Here is a 26750-nt window from a genome sequence, read left to right on the forward strand (position 1 = left end):
GTTTATGAATTGCTACTCACAGGACCCACCGAAGGGTGGATAGAAAAATGCAACGATCTGCCCAGGCAAACAGCCCAAGAAACAGGGTAAATGGCATTCCCTGAATGTCCTGTTGAAGCTTCCAACAGAGAGAAGAATGTCAGGGGGTGAGGGGGGTGTTGCGGAATGAGTTAACATAATGACTCAAAACTACACTAAGGTTTCACAGCTTTTTTTTTTATTAGCAATACCAAGATAAGTTATTGAAGCATTTTTAGTATTATTTTACATTCCATTCATAAATGACCTAACTTGTAACTCAGCATACAGCACACTTAAAGATATAGTTTGACACTTATTCAGAAAGCTACAATTATTATAACTTACATGCCTTCATTACCAGGAACACCTTAATATATCTTCTAATTACTTCAACAATACTCTGTTCCAAAGCACACGATCACCCCGTACAAGTTTACACATTTTGCTTCAATCACCATTTTTAGGTTGTAGATGTCAAGGTGCTATTCACGGAAATTTTACTGTCATCTGCTCCTGGTTAATAGGACGACCTGACACAATATTAAACTAGCAATATTTCTGCTTAAATACTATGGAGAAAGAGAATTACTGCACTTTTCTGTATTCTTCTAAAGTGTTACAAAATACAGGACAATCAGACACAAGCAGTAATACCCACGAGACCATTGCAGGACCCACCTCTACACGCTCAGGTGAGCTGGTGGAACAGACCCCACCCCCAGCCAGGTTGCCCACAGGTGAAGGGATCTGTCATCCACCAGCAGTTGTCACTCAGGATTTATGACTTTGAGGGAGTTTTCTCTCCTGCTCAAGTTACTAAGCCTTTGCAATCCATGACTAATAGTGGAACATATGGGGTAATATTTTTAGCCTCTGATTCTCTGCTATATATACTGTAGGTTGGTGCGCCGTGTGTATACACATACCTATGCCAATAGTAATTATTTATTCAACACACATATGTGTATACATTCTTCTCTTGACTTTACACGATTAACAAGCTGCAGATAACCACCGAGGACCACGAACAGACAAGGGCAAGTCCAGATAGACCGACTAGGACAGGGAGTGTCACTTACCTGCAAGAAAATGTTCAGATTTATTAAATAATCCAGAAACCATCAGGGCTAGAGGCATTTGAAAGCAAGGGCAGGGCCACATTCCCTAATTGTTTAATGGAATGATGACAATAAAGTGGCATTTATAAAATTTGGTCCTTCTGTCTCTGGCTAAAGCAAGAATAGTCAACATGATTAGGGCAGGTTGGCAATTAGACGTAGAGGTGCTGTTGATCAGCACTAAGTAATAGGAGGTAATTACTGCTTATTTGAAACCTGGGCTTTGCACACAACATCTGAAATTAAAAAGAAAAAGAAAAAACCTGATGCCTTCAGCAGGTAAGATGTAGCCTGTGTCTAGATAGTTGTCAGTTTCAACCAGCGCTTTGATTCAACAGTTAAAAAGGTAGACGCCAAAGCTTAGACCAGGGTACCTGCACCCACTTAAGAATGGATGTGTTCACACCGTTCCTAGTTCAGATGGCGGTGGCTGGGTCTGATTGGAGGGTTTACATTTCCTCAGTGATGTGGGTGTCTTTTCCGACAACACTCTCTTCTCTCAATACTCTCTTCCTTCCTCCCAATCTTAAGTCATTACCAGGGGCGGGAAAAGATATATATATATCTTTTTTTTTTTTTTTAAACCAAAGAGACTGATTGCCCTCTCCTCTCACCTAGGCTTGGTCCTGAGCAGTAGGATTCATGCAATCCAAAGAGAATATGGACATAGCAACTAAAATTAATGCTACCAGACTTCTCTCCTGATTCAGAGGCCCTGTTGATTCAGCCAGTAGCTTTTGAAGCCAAAAATATGCAGCAAAAGGAAAGGAACATAAACAAGGCTAAATGTCACCAGTGTTTGCCGACTTACAGACACCATCCATTTGTTTGTTCTGAAATGACGAGTGGACCATTTGGCAAATACAATGGTATTCACACAACAGTTCTGTCATCCTGCAGTGCAAACGACATCACGTCAGTGGCATTCCCATTTAATTTAAAAAGAGGGAAGGAGAACAGAAGAAGAATGCCTTTGGAGTTTGGAGAGAGCTGCCATCCAGAGAGGCTGCCACTCCATCAGACACAGTGCACACAGCAGGGCTCTGGAGGAGGGTTGGGGAGAACCTGCTCCAGGTGCTGGAGATCCCAGGGGACATTGCCTGTGTTTGTCCCTCCAGAGTCCAAGAGAAAAGCTCTGCAGCAGGTTGCAAGGCAGCCAGCAGGGGCAGAACAGGGCAGTGATTTGCATTAACTCACAAGGTTCTGCCCTTGGACTTCAAGGCAGGCCAAATGGTCCTCCCTCCTGGGGTCTAATGTCAGGCCCTGGACACACAGTATGAATGAGAGCAGGCCAGACGGTAGAGGTCAATAGCTAATCTGTAAATTATCCAGTTGGGCAAAGGAGGTGAACGCAAAGGTGTGCTTTATCCATAGTCTCTGAGGCCAATCCATGTAAGAATCAGCTCACAAAAAAGAAAAGGAAGAGGTATGAGAGCACGTTTGTCTTTAAATAAAGTAAGGCGGCAGCAGAGACAAAAAGATCTTGCGGTGGCGATGCCCCAGGTCTCCCACACCCCCAAGCCAATTGCCTTCTTGTGCTAGCTGGGTACAGCCTGCACTCCCACACACTTGTCAGATCGGAATTTTGTGGTTGTCTTCCTGTGCCATTTTCCTACCTTCACCTCCCTTGTTCATCAGAACCAGCAGGTTGTAGACTCTTGCACAAGATGAAAAATGTACTAGTAGCCATAGACTGTGTATCACAGCCTACACTCAGGGTGTCTGAGCATCTGCAGCCCTCACTGTGTATTTCATACCCCAGCCATGGTCTCCTTACAGGTCTCTAACTGACTGCAGACCTTTGCCATTTCTTGGTCAAAGACTGAGGCGGGGCAGGACTCATTTCCTACCCCCAAGCACTTGCCTGGTATCAGTAACAGAATGGAGTAACCATTGGGATGGGAGGTCATCACAAAATTGCCAGAATCATCTTCAAAGCAAACTTCCCCACAAACCAAGAAAGAGCTATCAACCATGCATCACGGCCGAAGCGAGGAAATGAAACGTGCCTCTCTAACACTGATGGAGGTAAGGTTGATGGCTGCCGTGCTTAAGGGACGATTGTGACCTGAAGATGTTTGCACACTGACATCATCTCCTTGCAACAGTTTCACGTGGATGCTGAGCTCCACAACGTCATGCAAGCTCAACTGAGAAGCACTGATCCAAGCTCTTTTATCTCTATCATCTATTTCATCCCTATGCTTCCTTCCATCAGTGAGGAAACAGGCTTTCACAGAGCAAGCTGGCTTCAGAGTCAACACACAGCCACTGCCTCCTTCCTCTTCTGTGTGTGCTGGCTGTGAGGGGGCAGCTCTGGGTTGCACTGTGCTGGGGTGTTCTCCTGGAAGTCTTTAATGTATACTCAGAGGTGTGGTTTCCCAGAAACAAGGTACCAGCCCATCTGGGTCAACAAGTCCTCTACCTCTGGAAAGTCTCTCTCACGTCTCTGGCTTTGGCATTACCAGACCATGGATGGGGCCCTGCTGCTGATGATGAGAGGTTTCCCGTCACCATCTCACCGTCCAGTGGACTAACAGAGGACTAGTTTTTGCACGATACGTTCCCTAGGGACGACCACGGGAACACATTCCTCTTTACACCAGAGCAAGTGTTGACCAACTAAGACCCTGTGGACCAATTCCAGTGCACCGCCTGTGTCAGTACCTAAAGTTCTAATAGAACGCAACCACAGCCATCATTTTCCTATTGTCTATGGTGGCTGCGGTGCTACCTCCAAAGCAGAGTTGGGTTGTCACCACAGATACCCCATGGCCTGCGAGCCAATACTTTTATTCTTTGGCCCTTTAAGAAAATATTTGCTACCTGTTGCTTTAGACTGAGTAGCTGGTAAAACAGTAGGTATTGGCCAGGCATGGTGGCTCATGCCTATAATCCCAGCACTTTGGGAGGCTGAGGTGGGCGGATCACCTGAGGTCAGAAGTTCGAGACCAGCCTGACCAACATGGTGAAACCCTGTCTCTACTAAAAATACAAAATTAGCCAGGTGTGGTGGCGCATGCCTGTAATCCCAGCTACTCGGGAGACTGAAGCAGGAGAATCGCTTGAACCCAGGAGGCAGAAGTTGCAGTGAGCCAAGATCGTGCCCCTCCACTCCAGCCTAGGCAACAGAGCAAAACTCCATCTTCGGAAAAAAAGAAAAAAAAAAAAAGTAGACTGCCTATGCCAAGAATGCCATAAGGCTTAGGGAGAAGAGAAGTCACATTTTAAGAGAGTTCAGCTTTGGTTGTCCTGGTTCATTCATCACACATTTAAAAATATGTAAGTTGAAGAGGTTTCAGTGGGCCTGAATTCTTGGGTGTGGGTCCCAATCATTTCACTAGCATGGAAGCCCGGAGTACCCTTATTCCATAATCTTGGGTATAATTTGGGTTGGGGAAGCCAGTTGCCCAATAACCTGAGGATGATAAGCTAGAGATGTTAGCACGACTGCTGTTAGTGGGCTTGCATTCTCCCTCACTTCCCCCCAGGCCCATTGGGTCACTAGGTCTGGTAGCCACTGCACATAAGGCTTTGTGCCCACGATCAACATGCTGATATTTATTTATTTCATGTTTATTTTAGAGAAGGGGTCTCGCTCTGTCACCCAGGCTTGAGTGCAGTGTCACAATCCTAGCTCACAGTGGCCTTGAACTCCTGGGCTTAAGCAACGCCCCTCCCTCGGCCTCCTAGAGTGCTGGGATTACAGGTGTGAGGCGCAGTGCCTGCCCTCAGCCTGCTCACAGATGCTCCCAGTTCAGCCAGGTTTCCCTGGGTGGCAGTCACTACAGAGCAGAGCTCCTTGGGGCAAAGGGAAGTGTGTTCTTTTCCCTGCTTTCCCGTTCATCTGTTACTCATTCTTCTCTGTCCTGCCTACCCCTGGGTCCACCAAAGGACATAGTGCAAAGCCTGCTTGGGAGGCCTGACACACAACAACCCCATGCCCTGGCCGTCTCTCTTAGGTTTGAAAGGCAAGGAGTAAGGGTGATCTGGTTGCTATCCAAATCCACAAAATCCCGGATGAAACACACTCTTTAACCGCTCCATGCAGCGGGCCCCATGGGCGCTGTGCAGACCAGCCTTGGTGCTGCGTGCACAGGGAAGCTTGCCCCTTCCAAGCCAAGTGCCGACCCAACAGTGCATTAGCGTTTCTCAAGTTGGACTGGGCTTGTCTGCCTTGCTTTGTCCATGGATGCAAACACTGCTCTGGCCTTCCTCTCTCTGCCTTTCAATACTCATGTGGAGCCTGTCCCATTACAAAACCAAGGTTAAACATTCCAATAAAACCAAGGGCACCTCCGAGTTCTCCGATAGCACTGGAGCACCCTTGTACATTATGTTCTTTCACAGAATAAAGAAATGTGACTCGTTCCTGGAGACTGGAAGTCACCTCAGGAAACTAAGGATTTGATAGGAGTGGGATTTCCTATAATGAGATCAGACCCCTAGTGGGATCTGACCCACTGTGGAAACAAGGATGCCTGTCCTCTAGCTTAATCCAAGATGGCTTAACCTCTTCCTTGGGATTATTATAATATGTTTCTGACAGGCAGTGTGCTATCCTCTGTAGAAAGAGCTTTAGAAAATTCCCACTCAAGCTCTCGACAATGTCATATGCAACAGGCGTCTCCCCACCCAACTGGCTGGGTTGGCTTCTCCCCTCGGTGGCTCTCCTTCTGCACCAGAGCTAGGAATCCACTGGCTGTTAGGATAGGCAGGGCACACTGGCCAGGACCCTGGCTCTATGGCACCAAGGAATTTAGGACCAGAGTTTTAAAAGTTAGGAAGAAAGCATGCACAAATGACAGAAGATCCTGAAAGTACAGCCTGCAATATGAGTATCACCCACAGACTAGGGTGAGACGCCACCTTCTCCAAATCAAAAGCAAGGGTTGAAGGAGCTGCTGAGATCTGTGGGGAGTTTATATGATTTGAACTAGGTATTTCTGATGCTTCTTCAAACACTTTTACACTCCTTGAGAACAGAGCTCTTCCTTAAGAAACACGGGAACATTAGCTCCTCCTATAAGCCTGTTTCTATAATCATGAAAGTGGGGATTTAGGTTTACTAACCAGACAAAACCAGCCCTGAACTTTATCCATCTGAAATGAGAAATCTAGGAATGATGCTTTGGTCTGACAAAGCCTAGATTCTTAAGGAGAAATAGTGATCAGCCTAGTAGGCGGATTTATAAACCCGTATCTACTTTGAGTGAAGAAGAGAAGGAGGAATAAACATTAGAAATATTTTATTCATTGTGCCAATATCACTTCCACCCTCGCAAAGGGAAGCTAGTGGGGGTTTAAGGCTTACAAATGTCACTTGTGCTTCTTGCCATGCTAAAAAGAGAGTGAATTACACTACTTAAGAAACAAACAAACAAACGAAAAACAGCCCATGTGGATTTATGTGTTCTTCCTAGATGGTAACTTTTAGAAAGGATGAATATGTCTGGACCTTCTGGGATACCACAGTCGCCCGCAAGAAAATGAGAAGAGAACTGCAATTATGGTGGGCCAGATATGGGGGGAGTGGGATGAGAACTGGCAGAGCCAGACCCATCCTAGAGGCAAGAGGGCAGTGGCCCTATCCCCAGGCAAATGCAAGAGCCAGGGAGGATCTTTTCCTGCCTGTTCCCAAACTAAAGCAAGAGGAGGCAGAAGAAATGGGGCCAAACGGAATGCAGAACTCACACTCTCTAAAAATAGGCAGCTTGTGGCCAGAGTCAGTTTCAGCATCTTCCCAGGAGTGGAAGGCGGGACAAGGGGCCTGAACCCTCTGATGCAGAAGCAACCAGGAAGCCTTCAAGCTTGGCTGGCATGAGGGTCCCCAAGTCCCATGAAAGAGGTGGGGGGTGAGGGGCACAGCTTACATCCCTGGGTCTGCTGCCCAAAGGCTGAAAGGTGGACTAGGCAACCGGGCTTGCACATAGTGGGGAAATGTCAGGGGCGTGTTGTGTGCTGCTGTTTTGGGAAAAGGTGAGAAGTGCCTAAGAGCTTGCAGCCCATAGATAAAAGGCTCTCAAGACCCAGCAGGCTCCCTGACGTTGGCTTCCCATTCAACCTTGCCTGGTGCGAAAGGATACCATTGGGCAAACTTCCTCGAGCCAGGCAGCCTTCCTTCATTACTGATAGGAAGATGGGAAAATTAATAGGGGTAATATGAGCTCATTTCAATAATAATGAGCTCATGAACATGCCAGGTTTTGATCTTTTCTGATGCATGGATTCCTGGCAGGAACTACGGTCCTACGTAGGTAGTTGAAAGAACTGAAAATAGACTTTTAAAAAAAGGCTCTAAACAACAATAAAAAAGAAACCACCCCAATCACAAACCTAAAACAACAATGAAAAAAAAAAAAAAAAAGCCTTAAACATTGCTTCACCAGTTAAAAAAAAAAAAGGAAAAAATTTGGACTGACATAAAACACTTTTTTCCCTTCTTTTAAGTATTGTTTTTAACAGCTTCAAAAGTAATGAATTGTATGTGGCTAAAAATAGATCTGGGGGTAGTGGTTAATGGGGCCTTGTGAATCATTCAGCATAAGGAACTGTCAATATTTTTTTGAGCTGTCAGAAATCCATTTAGTGATTTTCGACAATTCAAAAAAATATTTCTGACCGCTTGATTCAGTTCCTAGTGAATTAGGGAAGAAGAGGAATAAAAGAAATATATCAATCTAAATTATGAACCCAGAGTCTAGCTTCCTGAATTCTGCTCTGTGCTTAAAGGAACAACACGATGTTGAGGTTCAAAAATATTCTCTTCTATTTTCCCCCTTCCTTCCCTTTTCTTTCCTTTCTTCCTTCTTTCCTTCCTCCCTCCTTCCTTCTTTCCTTCTTTCCTTCCTTCCTTCCTTCCTTCCTTCCTTCCTTCCTTCCTTCCTTCCTTCCTTCCTTCCTTCCTTCCTTCCTTCCCTCCCTCCCTCCCTTCCTTCTTTCTATCCTGCCTTCCTGTTTTCCTGCCTTCCTGCCTCCCTGCCTTCCTGCCTTCCTTCCACAGGTGAAGTGAAATTATAGTTATCCATTCATAAATGACAGATGGAAAGGTATCATGGTCATTTGTCTCTGGTGAGGATATTTGGGGCTTGTTTCAAACGGAAGAATACATTGAGCTTCTTTTCAGAGAAAGGCTTTCAAATACAATATCTGGGTGTCAAGAGAATGACTTTGATTCCCCCTGACCACCCCAACATTCATTTGATCCAAACCTAGTCCTTAAATTTATCATTATGTTCTAAAATCTGGAATTCCTTTGGGGTACCCATATGCTTTAAGGAGCTAAAGAAGTGTCAGTTTGCTACAGGATCAGACAAGCATGAATCCAAGATGCACAGGGTCACATCACTACTATTCAGGGACTTCACAATGTACATGTCTTGTTAGAACAACAGACAGACAGGTGAACAGACAGACAAACAGAAGGCAAGCGCAGAAGGCCAAAGTCACAGTAACTGCCATTTGGTTTGTCTAAAAATGAGTCACAAACACCCAGAAACCATCTCCCTCTTTGGAGAGAAGGTCGCTTTATTTCTATACTGTGGTTAGTGTGATATGATTTTAGTATCCTCTAAGTCAATAAAAGACAAGTTTAAGAAAGCAGATTTGGCTTAGCAAAGCAGTAAGGAATTGTCTTTAGGCATCTTTTGCATAAATTGAAAAACTGAAGAATTTGCAAGTTACCATGTCTCTTTTCATTTTTGTTTTGTAAGTTGATTTTCCCCCCTTCAAGTTCTAGATGGCAAACAGGAGTAGTTCACATGGTGAAAGACCACCCCCTTTTCCATGCCCTTCTGTACAGGCATTTTAGTACATTATAATGCAAATTGGAACACAAAAGTGTGAGTTCTAAAACTTCTAAACAAAATGGATTTTTAGGATTGTCTACATTGCAGATACAGCATTGAGGGTTTTTTCTAATATTTCATTCAAAATTTGCTCATGGATAAGTCTACCCCATTTTTGTTTAAAAAAAATGCACAATTCAGCACTGATGTTTTGGGAAATGAACTATAGGAAGAGGATTCTAAAACTTACCACACAAGTCTGGCCTCTTGATACATCCAGAATTTGCTGTGCTACTTGCAAGTCCATTAAAGGCTGCTAAGCCATCAGAGCTGTAGGCCCTGAGGACCGACAGCATGTTCATCGGCTTGTCCAGGCTCTGCGGTCCCCGCTCCGGCTTTGGCAGGCTCGCCAAGGGGTCCTGGGCTTGGAGAAGACCCTGGCTGTGCCACTGCTTCTCCGGTGCTTGGGATAAAGGTGAGACCAGTCCTTGGACGGGCTGGGGGGCGCCTGTGGGCTGCAGGCTGTCCCCGCCATCACTGCTGCTGTCTTTGCTGAGGGCAGACAGGGGCTTGGTCATCATTTCCGGTTCAGTTTCAACATCCTCTTCATCGTTGTTCTCTCCCTTGGAGGAGTCCATGTCCTCTGAGGAGGCGATGTCGGAGAGGTCATCAGTAGTGTTCTTACTCGTGGTTTCGGGGATCAGGATGGGGGCATCCTCTTCAGAGTGGGCCTTTCCATCAGGCTCCTTGTTGGGGCAGGAACTGGAGGCCCCCGAGCCAACCATGCCTGGGTAAACACCAAACTGCTTGTAGAAGTCGGATGGGAAGTTACAAAATGCAGGGTCCACGTGGCTGGTCCATGTGCCGCTCTTCTGCTCCCCCAGAGTCTCCTTGACCTGACCTTGGGCCATCTTCTCAGAAGCAGAGTCTAGAGAGCCAATCATACTGGAGAGGCCCACGTCTTTGTTTGATTGTACTGAGGGCAGCAGGGCCATCTTACTCGCCTCCCGGGCTTGGTCTTTGCAGTTGACTGTGACCCCGATAGTGTTATCTTTGCGTTTCGCTTTGCCCAGGTGGTTGGCCTGGAGATGAAGGGCCATGAGCTCCATGGAGGACGTTGTGAAAGCACAAAACAAGCAGCCGTGCCACGCGATGCTGTCCTGCACAGTTACCGAGGAGCCCGGGAGGGAGGCGGCATCTGGCCGCACAGACAAGTCTAGGGGTTCATACTGAGATTTCTCGGACTTCCTCTGGGAGGACTTGCCACTGGGTTTCTCCTCGCCACCATCCACTCCGTGGACTTTCATGGAAGGGGGGTCAGCCAGGGCTTTGTCCTTCACGTCCTTCTCCTTCTTCAAGGAACTGAGGACAAAGCTGTCCATGAAAGCTTGCAAGGACCCTTGGAAATTCACACCGTTGCTCACGATGCTTTGATAAGCTCTTCCGATCTCGGAGAAGTGGGTGCTTTTGGCAGGAAGGTCAGCGCCTTTCAGAGCATCTGAGGGGATCTCTGAAGACATGCCGGTGGCCTGCCCCGAGTGATCTCCCGACGAGAGCACCCCTGATGTCCACTGCTGAGATGCAGGGCCTCCTCTGAAGTCGATTCCAGGGAGACCCTTGAAGGCGCCCCTCAGGATGTCTGGCCTGATGAACAGAGAAGCTTTGCTTGACATCTCATCCTTGTGGTCCTGATTCGGGGGCTGCCCAGACAGCGGCCCAGCCCCATTCTGCCGCTCCCGGTGGTGTCGCTCTAAGTGGTATTTTAAGGACGCTGACTGCGTGCCGGCATAGTCACAGTGCGGACACTTGTAGGGTTTCTCACCTGCAAGAATTTGATATAAGAAAAAAAAGAGGCGTTTATCTCATTTTGGTGTGCTGAACGAGGCTGGAAGGATCAACATTTGTTCTTTGAAACAAAGCAGCTCAAACTAATAATTAGAGAACAACTGTTTTTTAATAGAAGAATAATTCGTACTCTTAAGCTTTTTTAATGATTTTGTACCATTTGGGACTATTCAGGAATGACATACTATCTACACACAATTAGCTATCTTTTTCTTTATCTAACATGTGAAAACGGCTGTAGATTTAAAAGCTATGATTATGAAAATTAAGCATAATAATTTCAGCCACAGTGATCATTAAAAGTAGAAGTTTAAAAAGAGAAAGTATGTAACAAATGGGTGGTTGCAATATTTTGTGTATACAATAGCTCTAAAATTTGTTTAAATTATACACATGGAAACCATTTTTAAACCTAAAAATTTTATGGCACTGTTACGCAAGACTGAAATGAATGATTTAAGTCTTGCTCTGCAGTAAATCATGGATATAATTAGCAAATGGCATACTGCACAAGTAATTTATCATTATTTGGAGGGCACCATTCCAGACGGGCTCAGATATCTGCAGACCTACTGCACTGTTTCTAAATAAAGAACTATAAATACAGATTCTATAAAATATTAATACCATTACAGTGCATTATGATTGCAGCATGTAAAGACATATAGTTAAGATAAAAAGCAGTCAATAAAACTTAAAAGAAAATGAGTAATAAAAAGGCACAAAATATATTTAGTTTCTGTATTTGAAATTAACATTATCTACTGGTCTTTGTAGTGCCTTAAATTTGTACTAATGGCAAACCTAATGCTCCGGTAGTAAAATGTGTAATTTACCTATAATAAGCGCTTTCTAGAGAATAAAAATAGCTTTAAAGAGTGTTTTAAAACATATAAGATAATTTTCATGAATTAAATATTTATTTAAATTCAACACCCCCAACTTCTATTGTTCTTTCCACAATGTGGAAAGATACCAGAAGAGACAACTTACATTTGCTGGCATTGAGGGATAGAGAAGGGAAAGAAGGTAAACGACTGCAGATTTAAATATATTTCAAGAATTTGTTAGCAATCCCAGGGCTTTTCTAGACTTTGCAATCAAAAGGCTCTCTGGAAGGAATGGGGACTGTGACAGTCCCCACTCTCTTATTCACAATGGTGCCCTGTTGATATCCACAATTATTTCTTCTAGGAGCCTCAACTATTCCCCCTCCTCTTCCTCTGTTCTATTATAAAATAGACTGATCTAAAAAGTAACAGCAAATCATCAGTGAATGGTGTCTTCTGAAGACATTTCACTGTGTCTAGTCTCAGCAGAAGGCATGAGTCCCAGTCCTCCAGGCACAGGGCATTTGGGGGCATGGACTTTGTGAGCAAGAGGGCCACCACACTGGCTCTGAGCAGGAGATGACACGTCATGTCTGAGCAGGAGATGCCAGAGCCATGGACACCCTGCCTGCCTTCTCAGAACAAGGGTATCAGGTGCTATGAGCCACTGAGATCTCTCCTGGACACTTTCAGAGGTGGCCCTTAAGTCTAGGAAGGGAACCCAGCAGCGAATCCATTTCTCTAAACATAAAGGTCACAGTCATCTCTAACTAGACCAATGACATGGATCTAGGAGGAAGTCTCTATCCCTTTTGGGGTAAAGGTCCAGAGAATTTCAGGCAGTATTTTCCCACTTCTTGGAGTCAGTCCCGGGTTAGACTCAGACTCACTGAGCTACTGCTTTTTAGACATCGCATCGCAGGCCAGGCTGGGATGGGGCACTTCTGGGCAGCAGGATGTCACAGCTGATTCAGCTTACCTGGAAGCCCAGTGATCAGGTGTGACAGAGGCAGTACCTGAAACTTAGAGGGGTTGTGATGGGACCTGCAGCAGGCAGGCCTACCTAGAAACTCAGGATCCTGGGCTACGGGTGAGAGCAAACCCTGCGGGAGGGCCGGGCGATGAAAGCCTGCAGAGGTGAGGCCCGCAGGTGCCGGGTGGGACTCAGGCTGTGTTTAGAAATGCACCTGGAAATGATTACGTGCATCTGGCAGGCAAAGGGGCCGTAGAGAAAACACGGGCATTCATTAGCAGGAGTTAAAGATGGGGAATGTGGACTTTCCTCTCAAGCCTGGGGATGTGGAGAGCTGCCTTTCTGGGTGGGGATGCACAGAGGATGTGCATGTCTATTTCCAACTGATACAGGTTTGAAAGGCACGTGGGAGACTGAGCGTGGTGGCTCACACCTGCAATCCCAGCACTTTGGGAGGCCGAGGCAGACAGATCACGAGGTCAGGAGATCCAGACCATCCTGGCTAACATGGTGAAACCCCATCTCTACTAAAAATACAAAAAATTAGCTGGGTGTGGTGGCGGGCGCCTGTAGTCCCAGCTGCTCGGGAGGCTGAGGCAGGAGAATGGCATAAACCCGGGAGGCGGAGCTTGCAGTGAGCCGAGATCGCACCACTGCACTCCAGTCTGGGAGACAGAGCGAGACTCCATCTCCAAAAAAAAAAAAAAAAAAAAAAAAGAAGAAGGAATACAGGAGCGGTAGTACTCAAACTGTATTGTGCATGTATTGTGCATTAGAACCACCAGGGGAGTGTGCTAAGACACCAGTTCTGGCCCTAAGGCATAGTGGTTCTGATTCCCTGGGTCTGGGGTGGGGGCAGAAGTTGAAGTTGGCCTTCTAAGTGTCCCTGATGATTCTGATGCAGACAGTGTAAAGACAACCCCTTGAAAAACCAACCTGGAATTGCCTTGGGGTCTTGACAAAGTGCTGATACCTGGTCCCTCCTCCCCACATTCTGAGTTAATTGGCCAAAGATGCAAACTTGGTTTTAGGATCTTTCGGGACTTTCCCAGGTGGCCCTCTGTGGAGCCTGAGTGGGGAACCATTGTAGGCAGCCTTCCTCGGAAGTGCCTTTGAAGTGGGAACCATGAATGGTTCAGCAGGGAGGACAGTCTAGACCTCAGGAGGTATTTGAGAATCTGGACTAGGGACTGGACACCCATGCTACTCTGAACTCCACTGGACACAGAATCCCAGTCTTGGGACTTTTTCTTCCTCAACCTGTAATAAGACATGTTGAAGCACGTGTTCTATGGGGTCTTATCCCAATCCTAAGCTCACTTAGGAGCTAAATTAAGTCTCCTGAATAGAGCCAGTAATACTTGCAAACATACGTGTCACCCACTGACTCAGGAACCTTCAGTTTGATTCATACACGTTTTTTGATGGAATGAACCAATGGATGAATGAATAAACACCTGCAACCTCCCTTCTTGGCCCTGGAAACTGAGTAAAAACCAAAGAGCCAGGTCCCCTGCTCTCATGTCTTTTGGAGGAGACATATCATATAGTAGGCTAGCAGAGTTCACACACATGCACTCACTCTCACACTCACACACAGCATGCGGGTGTGCAGGAGGACAGCACCCCTTCACTCCACCCACTGTCTTTAGAGTTCAAAATAGGCCTTGGCCCTCACAGCTCCAGAGAATAAAAGCCAGAGCTGAGAAACAAGAAAGGCTAATTCCTAGCACTGGAGTCTCCACGGGCCCAGGCCTGGTGAATTAGGGGCTGCTTCATGAGCTTTCAAGGGTTTTCTGAGTGCATGTGCTATGCAAGGTTCTAGAAAGCTCTCCACCCACGCTTCCTCTGCCTTCTGCACTGGGATGAAAGGGCTGCCCTGCTCTTTCTGTCCATTTCTCTATACAGTTCCACCTCCTGTCGGGTCGCTAAAGGGCTTGGTTTGGGTGGCTTCTTCTGATCATTCCAATTCCTCAGCTAAGTGCTCCACACGTTGTTCCAGGACATAAACCCTTCCCCTTTGGATTTATGTTCACAAAGAAACAAGCTCAATTTTAATTTCCTCGTAATCGCTAAATGACTGGAAGAACCACTCCTGCCCTCTGTCTCAAAGCCCTCTCTCCCCTGTCTGGGCTTCCTATCCAACAAGGGGCACAGGGAAATACTTCGAAGATGAAAGTGAGCCCCGGCCAGGGTGTGTTTCTAGCCAGGTACATCCAGGGGCTGAGCTGGGAACCTCCTTAGAACCCCAACAGCCCCAGGGCCTTGTGCTCCACTGGAAACATCCCAGCTGTTTCCCCGGCATTCTTTCCCCAAAGGGCCCATTTCAGAGTGCTCAGGAGGCAAACTTCTCACAATGTTGGCCTAGATGGGGTGGGGCGGCAACCTGGCGGAGAGGCCTAACAGCACACTTCACAGCCTCCAGGGCACGGTCTATGTCCGCTGTTTCATTTGACTGGCACAGGCAGATGCTGAGTCTACCTCAGCTGAGAACGGCTTCCCAGCCAAGGTCTCTGCATCTGGATGCACTCTTCTGCCCAAGCTCTCTGGGCTAACTCTAGCAAATCCCAGGCCTCCAGGCATGGCCAGATCCATGCCAAAGGAGCCAGGCGTTGGACCTGCCTAGCCCTGCCCAACCAAGGCTGGACTCTGCCTGAGACTCAGGCCTGCATTGCCTGGGCGGCCCCAAGGTACAGGAAGCCCCAGATCCTGCCAGCAGCTCTGTCTAGTTGATTGATTGGCCACTTAGGCCATAAATGAGTCCCATCTACTGAGGGGATGACTCAGGTTATCTCCCAAGGTTTCCAGGGGGTCCTGAGCCCTCTGGTGACCTCCATGATGTTTGTGGTTCATTGCTTTGTGTTTATCTGTTATATGTGCCACACACTCGCATGCAGGCAGAACCAGGCAGATTAGATGAGTATGCAAAACAACCAATCTCTCCTGGAGCACAGTGTCACTCAACTCTAACCAACTGTGGGCACTACAACCTTTGATTTTCCAAGAAAAGTCTTGGCCAGGCATGGTGGCTTAGGCTTGTAACACAGGGAGACCTCATCTCCACAAAAAATTTAGAAGTTAAGCAGGTGTGGTGGCACACAACTGTGGTCTAAGCTACTTGGGAGGCTGAGGCAGGAGGATCACTTGAGTCCAGGAGTTGAAGGCTGCAGTGAACTATGATCGCACCACTGCACAACTGCCTGGGTGATAGAGTGAGACCCTGTCTCTAAAATAAAGAAAAGAATGAAAGAAAAGTCTCGTATCTATGAGATATCTGTGTGCAGTATCTTAATTTTTAAATATTGGTACCTATCTCAAAACTTTTCAAACACTGAAGGGTCACAGTGCTCTATTTTACAGATGGGGTCTGGAGCAGGCAGTCATTGTGAAATGTGCAGAAGAGAGCCCTTTGCCCACTAAAGGAAGCAGCCACAAACACTGGTAGCCTTCTGCGGGGAAACCTCTCACTACATTTTAAAGAAGTAAGATGTGGGCCCAAACAATGCATTTCTAGAAAGAAGAGTTTTGCTAGAAAAGGCATAATGAAATTAAAAAGCCGCAGTTCATCATTCCAACGGATTAATGAAATTATTGGAACTGCCATACAGTAAGCCAACTTCCCACTGACATATGGCATAAGATATATATTTAGCTTTAAAATATCACTGATAACCTCTCCCAAGTCACTGTATCATCCATTTTTAGAAATATACGACCAGGTGGTTTAATTAGTTCACTGTACCTATTTTTACATGGTCATATCTTTTATAATTCTGAGCCTCTACTTTGCTCTTGATATGTAAAAGGAACCCTCACTGTTCCAGGGAGTCATTCTAGAGCTATTTAGAGCAAGTTCCCACCAGCACCTCTCCAAAAATAACAGGTGGATTCATATTATTCTCTTTGGAAACCATTTTAAGGTTTAAGACGTGATTCATGCTTCTAATTTTTTTTTTTTGGTTTTATTTTTTTGCTAAATCTCCAAAAGTGTTTCACTTTTAAGTTAAGCAACTGAGTATTTTCCTGTATTTGCATCCTCAATTTGATATTTATTTAGTCCTTCTCCATGTCTTTACTTAGTTAACACCAGGAGAGATAAATATGGTGGTGTCTTTGCAGCAAAGCTTCAGTACATTAATATAAATTGTACACTAATTCCCCCAAAGCATATATATGTTGTAAACCTGAAGACTTTTCACACAGCTGCTTATTGCTAAACAGTGCCTTGTCCAGAAGGGGACAATCTGTGTCTCTAATTGCTGTCACTGAAGCCCAGATTCATTATGTGACTTTCCCATTAAAATGTGAGCATTAATTTGTATAATGAAATATCACCCACTGCAGTGTTCATTAGCCATGCCCTACTGTATACAGCACATTGTTAGCTACCTAGAAACTGTAGTTAATTTCACTAATGGATATTTCCCTACTTAGTGTTTGGTAGGAAATTTATACTGTAACATTACCTCTTCAACTTTTAGGGAAATTTAAATTCAATCAATTATTTTCAACAAAAGTTTAGGATGTCATTAAGGCAGGAAAAGCAAGGATTGGGAACCGAGGAGGAATAAACCGGGCTTTTAGTTCATCTTGGAAATAGAAAAATGATGGAATTTTAATTCAAAACAAAAAGAAAAAAAGACATCTTCTTTTGGAGATTTCTTTTTTTTTAATTTTTTCATCATTACTGAGGTGGCTGCTCCCCCACTAATGGCAACAACATGTGCTCTCCTTTTGGAAAAGGAAATGAGAAGAATACCCATTTTAACCGATTCCTTTTTGAAAATGTGTGCAAGGTGCTTTTATATTTACTCAGTGTGTGAAAACAGCCTGGTTACCTTACATAGAAGCATCAAAGGTAAGAGACGTAGACACCAGCCATAAGGCACCTGGATGGGGCCGGCTGAAAGTTCCATTTTCACCCATGTTTATGTACCAGCCGCTGCTCGGGAAGCACTTTGAAGATGAAAGGTGGTTTCCACCGTAGCATGAGAAGTTTATCAACTCTGTCATGCTGGAAGTGATTCCACTCCCACCCACACCCACCCCGTTTCCATCCCAGGAGGTCAGAGTGCCTCCACATGCCACAGTGACCAAGCCTCACCACTCCCCTAACCTTGCTGTGCTAGTGGGGAAACCCAAGCACGTGGGGCCAAGGAAGCCTGGCCTGGGGCCAGTCGGAGGGGTGGGGTCAAGGAGGAGCCGGGGTGCACAGTACTTCCCTTTTAAATTCCCTGGAGGCTGCGCCAACACCACTTGTGAGTACAAGTCACTTCTTTCCTTCCTGTTGGGTATGGTGTGGACACACACTGTCAAAGAAATGTTGCATTAATTCCCTAAAACAAGCCAGAAATTCACTCAGAAAAGTAAAAAGTAGCAATACAGTGCAGCGGTGAAGAGAATGAGGTTCTGAATTAGGCAGATCTGATTATAGCTTTTAATCCAATGCTGGGCAACTCCGGGGCGGGATAACTTCCCGTCTCTGTCTCTGAGGCTCAGCGCTCTCCCCTGCAGCGGGGCAGGGGATGGAGCCTTGGTAACTGAGGTGCTGTAGGGATGAAGGAGCGAGTTAATGCGCAGTGTCTAGCACAGTGCCTGCATGTGGGCGTGGACAGAACGTGGGAACTACCATCACTGTTATTGTGCCTTTACTCCATCCCCGCGGGCTGAGTTCTGTGTTCAGCCAGTTGCTGTCATGCTTTGTAGTCACAAGGCAAGATAATGCCCAGGTCTCCCTCCCTACACCCGACTGGGTGTGCAGTCCTTTGGGGGCTGCAAAGGAGAACTCCCTCCCTTCCACAACCCTCTTTGGTCCTATAGGAAAGAGACAAGAATACAGGTGAGAGCCCAGCCAGCATCCAGGGGCTGTGCTGTGAAGACAGCAGCCAGGAGTTGGGGGGTGCCGGGCGCGCCCTTCAGCCCAGTGCTGAGCCCCTCGTGACCGCAGCCTGAGACCCCTGGGAAACCACCACTGACTTCCCTGTGTGGATCCATTCCGACAAAGAGGTTCCCGACTCAGGGCTGGAACATGCGGCACATCAAAACCAGATTAATAAACCACTCGCAGAACTCGAGAGGGGGAAGAAACTAATGAGATTTATTTTTAATTAGTCCCTGAACTTTCATGCCTCCAAGTTTTCACGAGTGAAGTTGCTTATTACATTTCTCTACAATGGTCATTCCTTGAGACAACAACCCCATCCTGAAAAACCCACACATGGGAGAGCCGCCCTAAGGAACCCAGCCAGGAGTCCCACAGCCATGCAGGAGGTGCTCACCCATCAGGGGGCCAAGCCTCCCCCAGCCTTTCAGGGATCTGTCAGCATATGCCTGCTTCCTGTGCACACAAAACAGATACATCAGACCCTGCAGAGTACCCCCAGGCACCTGGCTTCCCAAGGTAGGGCACAGGGAGGGGACGTGGAGGGAAAGAATGGCATGTGCGCATGGAGACCAATCCTGAAATGATTTGCCAACCTCTCAGGAGACTCTGGGGACATGCGCCCTCCCCGTTGCATGTTACAACTAGATGTTTGCTGATGTATCTCTGTGATGGTTAATTTTTGTGTCAATTTGACTGGGCGGCAGGGTGCCCAGATATTTGGTTAAGGATTCTTCTGGGTGTGCCCGTGGGGGTGTTTCTGGATGAGATGAATGTTTGAGTGGGTGGGTTGAGTAAAGAAGGTGGCCCTCTCCAATGTGGGTGCACCTTGTCCAATCCGTTGAAGGCGTGAATAGAACAAAAGGCTGAGCGAGGGGGAGTGCGCTTGCCCTGCCTGGCTGTCTTTCAGCTAGGATATTGGTCTCCTGCATTCCGGCTCAGGCTCAGACTGGAATTTACATCATCAGCTCTTCTGGGTCTCCAGCTCACCAACTGCAGATTTTGGATCTTAGGACTTCTCAGCCTCCATAATCACTTGAGCCAATTTCTTGTAAATCTCTTGTGTGTTTCTGTGTGTCTCTGTGTGTGTAGCATATCTCCTTCTTTTCTTTCTTTTTTTTTTTTTTTCTTTTCTTTCTTTTCTTTTCTTTCCTTTTATAGAGATGAGGTCTCACTACATGGCCCAGGCTGGTCCTGAACTCCAGGGCTCAAACAGTCCTCCCACCCCGGCCTCCCAAAGTACTGGGATTACAGGTATGAGCCACTGTGCCTGGCCATATATACATTTCCTATCGGTGCTGTTTCTCTGAAGAACCCTGACTGATGCAATCTCCTTTCTGAGCCTGCAACAACTGGCTCTGAATTCGAATCACAGACACTGTGCTGTAGAAGAAAAATTGCCCATATCCAGTGATTGGACCCTAGTCTGCCCAAGGTAATGTTTCCGTGAGGAGAGAAGTTCAGCCCTCTCTGGGTCAAGCAGCCATCAACGTCTGCCCTGCCTGGAGCCAGAGTGAGGCAGCCTCCAGGATCTGATGGCCTTGGGGATTCCCGAGGTCCTGCAGGAGCCTCCCCTTGGTCCCCTGTGGACCTGTCTGAAGCTTAGGGTGCACCAGAAACATCCTAGTGACTCATAGGCTCTCCCGGGCTCCCAGATGTTCAGAGCAACCTGACTGGTGCATCTAGTCAGCACCTCTCCAACAAACAGGTGTTAGGAGAAGAGAAACAGTAATTGAGTTAATGCACTGGGAAGAAAAAGGAGAGAGGTTTTATCCATTGATGTTACATGATCGAGACTTCCAATAAAGATGTAGTCGGACAGAAAAAATACAGAGAAGGTGCCACCTCATATCCCAATTAAAAATATATTTGTTACACGTTGAGTTTTAAAATGTGCTCCTACAGGTCCATTGTTTAAAAACTTCAAAAAGATGGCATTTTGGAGCACATGTATTTTTGTTTCATAATGAGACTGCTGTCCTCTGGCCGTGTCATTTAGAAATACAAAAACTGTATGGTATTTGGAGCAAGGAGAGACATCGGGGCCAAAAGAGAAGGCAGTCAGGGCCTCTCACCAACTTGAGTCCCACATGAAATCACTTATTAACAAATACGTTGATTTTGATTTTTAATTACTTGTGTAATCCACACTTTTACATTGTCATAATAGATGTTTATTTGGGTGATTTATAACATGTAACACTTTCTGTTCTATTCAAATGCACAAGTGTAAGCATTTTCCAGCTTCTTTGTTCTTAGATAAAAAGGAAATTGATCTTTATCTGGTTACCATTCTGCCTGTTACACAAGGCAAATGCTGCTTCCGAGGGGTGGTGGAGGTGGTGTGATGTTTCCATGGCTTCTTTCATTTTCTCTCTGATTCTAGGAAGTTTCCAGAATGCCTCTGTCCATGGCCCTCTCTTGTCTCTAAAGACTATGCCGAGGTTTGTGAAGCAGTTCAGAAACATTAGTCTTTCTCAAGCTTGAAAACTGCGAAGAGCAGTAACCATTTGCTCTCTCCCAGGTTCCCCAGAACTTCCGTCAGCCTTGGCCCTAAGTTGCCTGGAAATATTCTGTGGAGTGTCTACTCTTACGTCCAGGGAAGCTGACTGGGCTTAGGGCGACACGGTTAGCGAAGCCCCTTGTTGAGAGGCACCGCCATTCCTCACTGACTCTTACACTCTGCAAGGCCGACCTCACCCATGGAGAGCCACCACCTGGCTGGGAAACGTGGTCCAGTGTTCTGTATCGACATGAAATACACAAGACAAGCCTGGCCTGGTTTCCACACTCCTGCAGACAGCTTAAGGGTGGGTGCCCTATGGACCACCGCCCGTATCCTGGCAGTCTGCAGGTCCCCGCCCCACCCAACCATCACCACAACCCTGGCTCCAATCCGGGAAGGAAAATGGACATTAGCATCATCTGAGAAAACCACATGTTTGGGCTGACTGCCTTCGAGCCTGGTCACTTTCACCAATTGACGCAGGAATGCCTGGGTCAGCAAATACTTTCTGAGTGCCTACATGGGTCAGGCTCTGTTCTAGGCTGGGGATGCAGCTGGACAAACAGACACAGCCTTTGCTCTCAAGGAGTTCACATTCTAGTGCATGGAGAGAAACAACAATGAAATACAAAGACATGATGTGTCAGATGCTGTGAGCACTATGGAGAGGTGACACAGGGAAGGAAAGGGGTCTAGAAAGTCCCAGTGGGGTGGGGGTGCACCACCACGTGGGTGGGCCTCATAGAGAAGAGGGCATCAGAGCCAGACCCTGAAGGGGAAGCAGCAAGCCATGCAAGTATCTGGCAGAGAAGTTCAAAGGGCAAAGACCCTGAGATCAGAATGCAAGGCCCCCTCCCTAAACTCCCGGGAAGAGGATCTTCCACTTTGTCTATGCCCAAGAAACCAGCGCTTGCAGCCTGACTGCCAGGCCGTGGTTTCTGATGGGTTCCTGTGTTCCCTGGGGAAGGGACCACTTTCCCTACAGCCCTTGACTCCTCCATGCCACCTTGAACAATGCAGGGAAGACAGGAGGAGTCACTCACTTATTTGAGCATTTCTTCTGTCATTCAACCTTTCAAATAAATTCATCTGCCCCTACCGGGTGTAAGATGCCCTTGCAGACCCTGGGGTTATAGAAATGAGAGCAATTCAAAAGATGGACAATATTGCCACCTGTGCAAATCTTAGACACTGCTTGGTGGGAGACAAATAAGTGATGAACCCCAACAGGGTTATTTCCGAAACTGTTAAGTTTATAAAGAAGATAATGCAGGGGATGTGAGGGCTGTTTTAGGTGGGGTAGTCAGGGTCAGCCTCTCTGATTAGATCCCAGTGAAGCTAAGTCTCCAGGGATCACCTGGAGGAAGATTCCAGGTGGGAGGGAGGGGCAGAAACACAGGTCCTGCAGCTGGAACAGGCATTCTGCATTGAGGAAAAGAAGAAGGCAGGCGCTGTTTCAGAAAGGTGCCAAGGATGAAGAAGGGGGCAGGATGGGGCCGGAGGCAAGGCATGAGCAGGTGGCATGAGGCTGTTTGGGAGAGTAGTGGGACCTGGAGGACCATTTTAAAAGACACCTCTTTGGCCTGAGATGACTCCAAGGGAGGCATGCAGGGTGAGCAGGGCCAGTGACTCAGCCCATGGCCGCTTGTGCCCATCTGTCCTCAGGCTTCCCTCAGCGTCAGGGAGATTTGTGGGGACCAGGTGAGGCTCCAGGTGAGGGGTTTCTTGTCTCCCCCAATGCGATGCCCACACGGCCCACATGCACTCAATATTCCTGTGCAACCCACAGCCTTATTGATTCCTTGGGAAATATACCACAATTATTTTTGAAAATAGATGGCATATTTGTCTAGCCTCTGAAGCAGCTCATACTCCAATAGATAAAGTGTCAGGAGGAAAATCAAAGAAAATGGAAGTGTCCATATCTCTGATAGATTTTTTTTTTATATTGGCAATGTGCAAGCAACAAGCAGAAAAGCTAAAAAGGACGATGACTGAGAGACACAGAGAACTCCCTGTTGCCAGCCAGTCCTCAGTCGGTATGACGCCAAGACATGAGAAACCGCCAAAGGGGTGCAGCAGCCACTTGCCCCCCTTTGCCTAAGAGCATCTCAATTTCTCCTTTGAGGAGACACAGGGAAGAGTCACTTTTCCTCCACGCCACATGGAGTGATGGGGATTGACTCCAGCTGCCCTGTCCCAGGTCTGGGCAAGCAACGCAGGCCGGGCTAAAGCCTATTCTACCTGGTTGCTTGGGGTACACTTAGGAAGGTTTGAGCTGAGACCCCATCACTGACACCTGGGAGACTGGTTCATACAGGGGCGTGGGGAGGGACCCCTTCAATACAGCAGAAGGAAACCATTCGCAAAATGCCCTAGAGGCTCAGACGCGACCCAGTTATCCCAGGCTGGGACCATCCGAGTCTACATTTACGAGTCCCTGCGTCATTTGCGAGGTGAATGTTAGTTAAGGGACGAATCAGGAAATGAGGGCCGCTTATGATCCACACAGTGGCAGCTAGACAGGCCCAGGGAGAACCTTCCAGACTTAGTGACTCACACAGTTGTGGACCTGGGCCAGAAAGCAGGCAGGACGGGGGACTCCTCCTCCTCTGGGCTGTGCCCCTGGATGCACTCAGACTTCTCACCTGTGTGTATCCTCAGGTGCACCTTAAGGTGATGGGATGTCCGGAAAGTTTTCCCACAGTACGGGCAGTCCTTCATGGCCGAGCCCAGGCTTCTGTCGCGAAGCAGCGCCGGTTGCTGGACGCCGGCGGATCTCCCAGCCTCCTCGCCAATGTCTGCAGCGAAGGAGAAACGTTCTCACATCACTTCAGCACATGTCAGGAGTTGTTCGCACCAAAACTGCTAACACCACACAAAGTTAAACATGTCAATACTACACCTGTCTATTTCATTCTTTAAATCTGACAGAATGCTGACAATTCATGTATTTTCTTGTTATTCTCTTAAATTATTTCATCTTTCCTATCATCATTTTAAGCAGCATATGGTACCTTTATATTGAACTGAATTAAACAAGAAAAGAAACAGCTGTGTCAGCAGCTGGTTTGATTTCTTCTTTTGCTTAGTTCCTATTAAATATTTTTTTTTCAAAAGTTTAAAAATGTTGGTGTTTGTTGAATCTGATTAATTTATAATATGGACTCACTGTAGAGTTCACTATAAGCCTGAAATCATATTTGCATTATAGCAAGCAACAAATTAAAAAAAAAAAAAATGTGTGTCAGCTGAGTCCCTAAGACATGCAGACATATGGCTATTTTGGGACAGGAAAGAAAATTATCCAAAACTGATCATTTCTTCCTTGTAGAGTCTTGTATCCATCACTGGCTGGTGTAATCTCATGAAAGGGAGAAGAAAAAGTATGGAAATGTGATTCCACAATTAGCCCATGATAAACATATAGTGACATATTCAGTCATATGCAGAGACTCAGCTGCAAAACTCCCATAAACTTACAGCACTGCAGACACATCTTTTTGCAGTGACTTGAGAACTTCCTCTGTCAAGTATCGATACAAATTTTCCTTCCTGCTGTTATTTGTTATGTAACCCAAACCATTAGAAAACGGAATAAAATTTACATATGGCTGCCTTCTGCAAAGAAATTGTGGGATATAATAGTAAATAAAACCGGAAAAATGTCTAGTGGTTGGAGGATATGTTAGTGCAACCCCCGAGGCCTGACATCACACTACCAAAGAGATGACAATTGGGAACTCAAGGAGGAGAAGCAAGAGAACCTTCTCTGGGCTCACTTTTCTTCCACAGTCGTGGACCTCCCCACAGAGCAGGAGTCTGAAGGCCTGGCCCAGAATCTAAGCTCCTGAGGATAGTGGGATCCTCACCGTAGCTTCCAGCCCACCCTCTAGGCGTCACGGTAAATCCCACGAGGAGAACAAGGGAACATTCTGGGGTAATGAGATCTGTGAGTTCTGCAGAGATTAATAAATAAGATCTGTACCTTCCAAGCAATGGAAAATGCAAACTCTTTTTACTCCTCAACGTCTGTTCCTGGCGTTCTCTGCTAACAGCCAAAAAAGGGACAGACTTGTAGACCATGAGAAAGATGAAGGCCAACACATTCAATTCTTTTTATTTATTTATTTATTTTTGAGACAGCATCTCATTTTGTCACCCAGGCTGGAGTGCAGTGGCACAATCATAGCTCACTGCAACCTCAAACTCCTGGGCACAAGTGATCCTCCTGCTTCAGCTTCCCAAGTAGCTGGGATTACAGGTGCAGGCCACCATGCCTCGTTAAGTTTCTATTTTTTGTACAGACAGGGTCTTGCTTTGTTGCCCAGGCTGGTCTTGAACTCCTGGTCTCAAGCAATCTTTCCATCTCAGCCTCCCAAAGAGCTAGGATTATAGGCATGAGCCACTACACCAGGTCTCACACATTTAATTCTGATTTGAGTATTCACTCTAAGCAACTGTGGAAACTCTTGGCTTGGAGCATTCTCTCTGCAGTTGGATTGTGTACGACCGTATCATCACCTGGGCAAAGTTATTTATATTTGAAATCTCACTTCAATCTTATTCTCCCCAACTCTTCTAACCATCATTGGAGAGCTATTCAAAGGGTATAATTACCTAGCTTTTTTTCTTATAATTTTGCACAAGTAGGAGGTTAGGCTCATCCACATCTAGAACTCAAAGTCACTCCACCAAGCCCTAGATTGTGGTTGCCCAAATAAATGTGGAAGGGCCCCCAAAGACGGCTGATTGATCCGGGCAAACAGGCACAAGAGAGTGTTGCAAAGTCACCATCAGGCAAATGCTCTACATACAGTCACAGTGGCTCTATGTCCTGCAGGCTGAGTCTACCAGGAGCTGCTGCCAGAGGGAGTGATGACCAGATGTCATTTCCAGCCAACCACACCCTAGCTTTAGACAGCGGGAAGGCCATCTCCTTCTACCCCTCTCCCACTCCCACACACCCCAACCCTGAGCATGCTGCATTTGCTCTCCCGGCCTCCCTCAGCTTCCCTTTTGCTGGGATCATGAAGGTCAGTTTCAAACGATGATGAGCCTGATTAAAATTCTGCCCAAGTGCTCCTGGCAACATAGTCGAGATAGCCAATTTAAGTCAGGAGGCCAATCACTGTTGATTGGAATTATAAGCAGGACTTAGGTGTCCTGGATGTTGGCTTCAGGATGCAGGTAGGCAGGGGCAGGTTTCAGAAGTGTAATTCTTGGGCCGGGCACGGTGGCTCATGTCTGTAATTCCAACACTTTGGGAGGCTGAGACAGGTAGATCATTTGAGATCAGGAGTTCAAGACTAGCCTGGCCAACAGGGTGAAACCCCGTCCCTACTAAATATACAAAAGCTAGCCAGGTGGTCGTGGTGCGTGTCTGTAATCCCAGCTACTCGGGAGGCTGAAGCAGGAGAATCGCTTGAGCCTGGGAGCTTGGGAGGTTGTGGTGAGCTGAGATTGCACCACTATACTCCAGCCTGGGCAACAAACAAAGAAAAAAGTGTAATTACTGCAGGGTCCCTTGTGGCATGATCTGGACCTTCCCCTAAAGCTTCTTCCAGAGGAGCCCGCCAGAGAGCAGTAGCAAGGAACCGTTATGGAATAAAGCTGCAGGAGAATGTCCTCATGTTCTCACTTACAAGGGGGAACTAAGCACTGGGTACCCATGGACACAAAGGTGGGGACAATAGACACTGGAGGCCAGGTGTGGTGGTGCACACCTGTAATCCCAGCACTTTGGGACGCTGAGGTGGGCAGATCACTTGAGGTCAGGAGTTCCAGAC

General features: G+C 46.7%; 1 protein-coding gene across 23 annotated transcripts in view; it reads right to left on the reverse strand.

Annotated features, from left to right (window-relative positions):
• Positions 1-26750, reverse strand: part of ZNF536 (zinc finger protein 536) — a 486990-nt gene that overhangs the window by 153187 nt on the left and 307053 nt on the right. For 19 of the 23 annotated variants that reach the window (XM_073016678.1, XM_073016679.1, XM_073016677.1 and 16 more), the window contains 2 exons: positions 23610-23762; positions 9177-10748 (listed from right to left, as the gene is read on the reverse strand). In XM_073016678.1, the coding sequence (XP_072872779.1) occupies positions 9177-10748; positions 23610-23762 (1725 nt within the window). Of the gene's footprint in view, positions 1-195; positions 2034-9176; positions 10749-23609; positions 23763-26750 lie in introns of those variants that run through there. The other 4 variants (XM_007996188.3, XM_007996187.3, XR_012093209.1 and 1 more) reach the window with 3 other exon arrangements.

The sequence above is a fragment of the Chlorocebus sabaeus genome, chromosome 6, assembly GCF_047675955.1.
Source record: "Chlorocebus sabaeus isolate Y175 chromosome 6, mChlSab1.0.hap1, whole genome shotgun sequence".
NCBI lineage: Eukaryota > Metazoa > Chordata > Mammalia > Primates > Cercopithecidae > Chlorocebus > Chlorocebus sabaeus.